The sequence below is a fragment of the Orbicella faveolata genome, unplaced genomic scaffold (assembly GCF_042242905.1).
Source record: "Orbicella faveolata isolate gen_17 unplaced genomic scaffold, um_ofav_v1 contig_34, whole genome shotgun sequence".
NCBI classification, from domain to species: domain Eukaryota; kingdom Metazoa; phylum Cnidaria; class Anthozoa; order Scleractinia; family Merulinidae; genus Orbicella; species Orbicella faveolata.
The window spans coordinates 20,637,501-20,644,698 of NW_028301563.1; the positions used below are offsets into that span (position 1 = coordinate 20,637,501).

Genomic DNA, 7,198 nt, shown 5'->3' on the forward strand with positions numbered 1-7,198 from the left:
AGGCGGCGCGAATGCAACAACATGGTTTATTTTGGAAGTATTATTCCGTGAGCTTCTGCTTAAGTCAGTTGTTGCGCTGTTGTCTTTCAGTTGGATAACACCTTAAGTAAGCTACGTTTGTGTATCACTCAGAAAGGAACGGTGATTAAGATGTTTTGGTCTCTGAAATAGTGTATAGGCTAAGGGTTTCGTAGATTTATTTAGGTAGTAAAATTTATCTTAATACTTGTTATAGAAAATGACTGACAAATATTGTTCCGTAAACAGGAAAGGAATAATTAATACTCGTACCAATAACGGATATTCATGGTAAGCTATTTCACTTCACGCCTCGATTATCTCAATTAATTATTCTCACGACTTACTGTTTGTTGCATACTTGTGGTTTGAAGTCGCGTCTAACTAATGCAAACTCAACAGAAACAGTATTTCAGTTGGTTCATCTTCAGTCAGGATATTAAGGAGCTCTGTAAGAACTTCTGTGGTTCACTTTCGTGTTGGCTTAGCACTTTCATTCCGCTTTCTTTCCTTTCCGTTCTTCCATTAGAACAGTTCAGTCTGAAGTCTAAAAACTCTCTTATATTTTTGTCATTGAAATATTAAGTCGTATTGTTTCTTAAGTAACACTCAGAAGGCAGTTCAGGTTGAGTAGGCTTCAAGTAGCTTCTTTTTTGCCTCGGGGTAGCTTTAATTTTAAAGACAAAAATTTGATTCGCTTGGGAGGCAGGCCTCCATTTTTGACTTTTAAGCCTAGTTCTTCATCGACAACGAGATATAAGATACAGATATAATGACAAAAAAGAAAAGTAAAAAAGTTCTATCCCTTGGTGGAAACTAATTTTAGTATCCAAAGTAAGAAAAAATTTCCAGACGTTTCAAAGCAACTGCTTTTCAGTAGCTATGAATACCGATCTCTGGAGATCAGATGAAGACTTAAGAAGTTTTGAGATATTTATGCGTGTGACTTGAAGATATTTTAACGCTGCCTCATGTTTAACGATTGGCTCTGTTTCAAGTGAATGTTTACAGCCTTTTGGAATCACGGCGTTGGCATTTTGCATTTTACATTATGTTTGCGCAGTTATATACGTGACAAAACCGATATGGCAAAACGTTGGCACAATGACCGTTAACCGGACATAACAAGTAAGGAGACACTTGTACAGTTCCTTCCTGCTTCAGGAAGGAAATTTCTCGCAGGAAGGACCTCTGACGTCCGCATGCAGGCTACAATGGCCATTTATATAGCTACATTAGCTACCAAAAAGCCTTACCTGTATTTGAGTCAACAGAATTGCCTACGTATCTTTTTCACAAAGATACCGTCGTTCTACATTTTCGGAACTTTACGCAACAAGCCACCGTTCCTGTTATATTCGATCTGTTTAACAAGTGGAGTGGTTTCATTTTGCCCATAAAGTCAACCAGTATGTCTCTGAGTACCACAGCACAATCGTATGAACTTGGTAGCGCCAGTACAGTCGTGAAGACATCAGCACGAAGATCACAATCAACTAATTACCGCAAGAAGGCGATCATCTTGTCGGTAGTTTCATTTGTTCTACTGATCATTTCAGTTGTATTTATCACATTGTATGTCCTGAAGGTGACGTCTCAAAAAAGTGACGATGAGCAAGTTATAGCAAAGCCTAGTACAGGTGAGGTGATTCATCCTGTTATAAGTGGGCCGAGTTTAATCTGAGGGATTTCTTCAACGAAAAGGATGGAAAACGTTTACTCAGTGTGCTAGTTGAATGACCAAAAAAAATGTCGTTACAATTTTCAAGACACATTACAATGTATCAGGACTACAAATTATTATAACCTTCTATTATTCTTAACCACAGGAATTTGCCGGGTCACACAAAGGATTAGCACTCTTGTAGACATTTAAAAGTTGCTTGATGCGAAATTATAAGAACGTGACACTCTTGTTATTCTATCACTTTTTTTTCACTTTCCAAAACGTTTCTTTGGGACTATACTGTCAAAATACAGCCAATTGTTTTTATTATCGCATCGTGTTTCACCCTGCGAGCCTCTTTTATCGCTTTTTTGAGCGGAAGCATATGTACCGTAAGAAAAGGCTCTGCTTGCAAGGTGATCGTGTTTGTGTTTCTGTTTTAAGAGTTTTCCATCTCCGCTGCGAGGGAAGTGACGTAGGATTGTACACCGAGTGATCACACATTCTACCATGCAAGGAGTCCAATAAGTAAACGCTTTTGGGCGGAGATTACGTAGGATTTACATCTTACAAGAAAACGAGAATGTTATCGTATCATATTTTCATACACTCTTTATACAGTGTAGACTTACCGACTTTAAGGGTGAAACTGAAAACGAGAGCAGTGGAATGGGCATCAAAGATTCAAAGTTTCCTTCGTAGATAAGGCGCTTTTTATCGAGAAAAAAAATGAAGAATCCCAAAACGTCTTTAAAACAAAAAACTGTGGCGCCCACATTATCAGCTATATCACAACAGAGGGAAAAATTATAAACATAGGTGGTCGATAAGTAATGGTCTCATAGTTATACGTAATTGATGGAATTTTTATTCCCAACCGACTAATATGTTTCGTTCTTGTTTTCAGACATCGACGAATGCAGTGCCGATGTTTCTGTTTGTGACGTCAACGCCGTCTGTCAGAATACTTTTGGTTCTTACATTTGCTCCTGTAAAGCTGGATTTACTGGAGATGGGAAAAATTGCACTGGTGAGAGAAAGCATAATTCCAGCCGTTTATTAGACACATACACCAGAGAGTTCTGTAGGTTCAGTTAAGTAACAAGCCAGGTTCCATTCCAATTCATACCTTCCGAAGATCCTGGCGGAAATGAAATATAACGCACGAAATTCTTAACCTTGCCATTCCAAAGAAACGTGTTGTGTTACTCAATTAGTTCATTTTTGCAACTGAGGAAAGATTAATCCAAACTAAGGTGTTTTGATCCATTCATTAACACTCGTGTAAGTTCAAGCTGCATAAGAATAACTTCCTAGTTATCTTTTCCTGGCCAAGTTTATATATGATGAACAGGAAACATCATATCCATTCCAACATGTGATTTATTCTGCAGATATAGACGAGTGTGAGAGCAATCCTTGTCATAATAGTGGTACCTGCACTGACCGTGTAAATGGATTTATCTGCAGCTGTCGCGTTGGATTCCATGGGAGCCGCTGTGAAACAAGTATAGTCAATATTTTCCTATAGTTATACTATTGGGCTAGAGATTTGTTGTAAACAGGCTGGGGACCGCTTTGTACCACAGAGGACCTACTTTACTTTTCAGCAGAAATTCTACCAGCGCGCGGGCTATCCAGATATACATTTGTGGTCCCGTGATTAGGAGATGATTGTTATACAGCAGTTCCCAAGAAAATATGGTTGAAACTGCTTTAGATCCTTTTACAAACTCTCGACCTGACTGTTCATCCAAATAACTCACGCATGGGACAGACCTGAAAAATCGACGAAAAATATATGCTACAAAAGAAATTACTTAATAACAATACTTCCCTTAACAACACCATTTTACTCACGAATGAGTGTGTAAGTCTAGTCAAAAAGAGAGCTCGCTGTACCAGAACGATATGTCGCAATTTTCCCTTCTCTGATTTGTTTTGCTGCTCAAAAGCAAACACTTGACGGCTTCAAAATCAAACATTATTTTTCAATGTAAAAAGGTAAGGTTGTTCTTTTTTCCTTTTTTTTTTTAAATAAACAGCTCCTAGGATAGAGAGTAATTTTTCACGTCTCATTGGAATTTTTTTTGTGGTCGTGGTTTATTCTTGAAAAACATTCTCATTCTTCACCTATAGGTATTTCAATCAACTCAGCACTGATATCAGACAATGAGGTATATGTCGGTCATCTAGGCCAGTTCCTTGCACCGGTTGTTGGAGAGCCTTCTCAGTGGGTGCTTTGTTACCGCGCCTCCACTCACGGCTGGGCTGTCAGCACATTCCACAGCAGATGTGACGGCAAAAATAACACGGTTACCATCATCAAAAACGGACAGTATGTGTTTGGAGGATACACCGACATTCCTTGGGGTAATTTATTTGTAGTTTAATAGTTTGCCATCCAGCGTTATATATATATCCTCGCCCCTTACATAAAGTTGGACCAAAAAATAGATCTCTGAACAGCCAGGAAACAGAAATTGTAACATATAAATTGAGACACAACAAATATAATACTGTTCCGATTTACAACAACAACAACAATATATTATAAATACGTTCACTCCTACGGTTCAGTCCTACAGTTCCTGTAATCCATATTTCTATTTCTATTCTTGTCGAGTCTAGAATCTAGTGGTGGATTCAACTACACTTCCAAGGCGTTCATCTATTCTTTACACAATAAAGAAGACTTGAGGCCATTCAAGAGCATGGTGACTGATCCATCCACAGCAATTTACAGGGACTCGGATAATGGTCCATCTTTTGGTTGGTGTGACATTTGCATAGAAAACAATGCAAACAATAACACGGATTCACGCACAAACTTTGGCGACTCCTACTCTACTCCAAGTGGCGTACAAAACGAGCTCACAATTCTGGCCGGGACCAGGTTATTCTCACCTGACGACTGGGAGGTATTCTATCTTGGTTGACTAAACGTCTGACTCAAACACTGTTCATTGTTGATTGTAAATAAGTAACCTTTTACAACTTATTTTCTGCTTTTCTGTTTTAATCTCGATCCAGCATAACACCAGTTCCATGTTAAGGTAAACGAGGGAGAAGTAGATTAATGCATATTGTGAGACTCACAACAATATACTTAAATCGTAAAGGCAAAATTGACATACTTTTCCACTGTCCTATAAATACTAATAATTCTTAGGGACAGGTTTTTCAATAAAATTGAAAACAATCACCAACTGAACATCACCCATTTACCTCCAATAGGAGGTTCATTTTGTTATGTTTAGATTTACGCACTAATCTATTGTCAAAATCAGACTGACATTACATTATTGTTATTTCTTGTTTTATTAAATTGCACGCATTGCACTAATAAATGAATGAATCACGGAAGAATTTGTGGTCATGCAAATAAAGCTACTTGTAATTGTTGTTTGTTGTTAAGCATACTTTGCCCCGGAAGAGATACATATCTAATGTTTAACGTCAACGACACACTTCTATTTAAGTTCAAGCTCGTTACCAGACCGGTAGATGTGGCCATAGCCTGGGCCCACTTACATCAAATAGTCAAGGCCCACTTATATCAAATTGAATGTCCCTCAAATGTTTCACCTGCAATAAATCACAGAAGGATAAAACTCACCGTGAGTCTTCATACAACAACGGTTTCCACTGAGTAACGAAACGAATGATTTATAGATTTATAGCTTTCAAGTGAATATTTAGGATTTAAAGGTCCTCAATCCGTTAACATAAGACTATAAATGTAGAAATAAACTTAACAAAAGGAAGAGTTGTCTTTGAGTATTTTGTGCAATTTTAAGCTCACGTTGTGTCCATTTTTACCGGGTTTGTTGTTCAGTGCTTGGTTCGACGTCGTTTAAGCACGGCCGGTAACCATCCGTCTCGCAGTGCAAAATTAGCCACAGAATCGCCATAAAAAAATAATGCATCTACAATGCCTTTTAAAGTTTCATTCATATCTACTTATTATGGCGGTCTTACTGCGAGTTTTGGTGTGAAATTCTAAATAATTTTTTGGCTCTCGGCAATCATCCCATATTAAGAGCGTGAGCGCAATCAGATTTCATTCTGCACTGTCATAGGCCGATTCATTCACGCTTCAACGACCGTATCCGCCAAAAAGCCGAAATGCATGATGGAAAATTGCGGACAACCGAACTGTTCGGAGCATGTCCTTTTGGGTAAAATCGCCGATTATCTCGAAACCCATTCTCCCACTTCTTCCGACATTTATTTCTCTGGTATTTCTGCCGCAAAGTTGTTTACTGTCAGAGCTGAACGAGGATTCCCTGACACTTATACAAGCAAACGTGTTATCGTGTTATGAACGTTAATATCACGAGTGACAAATAACTCCTTAATTTTGGCGGAAAATTTCAGCGTTAATTTTATATGTGAAATTGCTAAATTCCATGGCAATATTTGGCGCGAAATTTCTCGATACAATAAATAAGCGAAACACTCAATGCTAGTGAAATAAAGAAAGAATTTCACTTGTTTTTTTTTCTTTTTTTTTTTTCAAAGTTCAAATAATTTCCCTCACCTAAAGGCTCAGGAGATTATTTTAGGCGAGGGAAATTATTAGAATTTTGACAAAACGCGCGTGAAATTATTTCTTATTTCACTCGTCGCCGTTTGATTACCCATACTTACTTCAATGTCACTGATTATCACAACTATAAATGGCCAATATCTTGAATTGAAATGGGCGTATAACTCTGGATTGAGTTTACTTAACCAAGTTCAACGCAGATGAAAGCGAACCACTTGTCAAAACATGCATCAGGGAGACCATTCATGACCATGCAAATCTACTCGTACGACCTCCTTCCTTGAAGCTCTTCTCCCATACAGACTGCACTGCTGGAGCAGATTCCTATCGAAGAAACTCTTGAAACACTGCTTTCAACAACTTCTCTGCAATCCTCCGTAGGAAAAAAGATGGCGGCTGTACATTTTACCACAATATCTTGCGAACCTAACACAGCCTAGATGGCATGAAGAAAGCCAAACTTTTACAATATTTGTTCCTGTGCTGAGGACATTGTGTAGCCTAGGTTTGAAGATGTTGTAACTTTTCTGCACGTTTTTATGGGCGTTGTTAAGGGTTTCTTGCGCCAAGAACTATGGGTAAATGTACCAGTCGCCATCTTTTTTCCTACGGAGGATTGGCTCGGAATCTGCAAAGAGCTGCCCTATCCTGTAACCTTCCTCTCCGCCAGAAGTTGGCCGGACAACCGTATAACCCACGATGGAACCTTCACTGTTGATTACCACACGTGCGTGTCTCCGTGAGGCACGAAGCCACTTCGACGAGAATGCGTGACGTTCAAAACCGAACACTGTGGTGTTGAACACGCACAATGATTCTAGATTTAATTTTTTACGGAACAATTCTCCGATACGCCTACTACTAAATATGACAGTATTTTTTACGAGTAAGAGAGCATTGCAACAACAGGTATGTCTGACAGATTGTAGAAAAATTACTCAACCTAGATTAAATTAAATCAT

At 38.5% G+C, this 7,198-nt stretch overlaps 1 protein-coding gene across 1 annotated transcript in view; it reads left to right on the forward strand.

Moving 5' to 3' along the window:
* Window positions 1-5,451, forward strand: part of LOC110055834 (uncharacterized) — a 6,413-nt gene extending 962 nt beyond the window's left edge. The window contains exons 1-5 of the mRNA XM_089299021.1: window positions 1-1,658; window positions 2,592-2,714; window positions 3,079-3,192; window positions 3,824-4,057; window positions 4,316-5,451. The exon at window positions 1-1,658 is cut by the window's left edge and continues 962 nt beyond it. Of these exons, the coding sequence (XP_089155147.1) occupies window positions 1,430-1,658; window positions 2,592-2,714; window positions 3,079-3,192; window positions 3,824-4,057; window positions 4,316-4,623 (1,008 nt within the window). The 5' untranslated portion in view covers window positions 1-1,429 and the 3' untranslated portion in view covers window positions 4,624-5,451. The remainder of the gene's footprint in view (window positions 1,659-2,591; window positions 2,715-3,078; window positions 3,193-3,823; window positions 4,058-4,315) is intronic.
* Window positions 5,452-7,198: the final 1,747 nt, after the last annotated feature.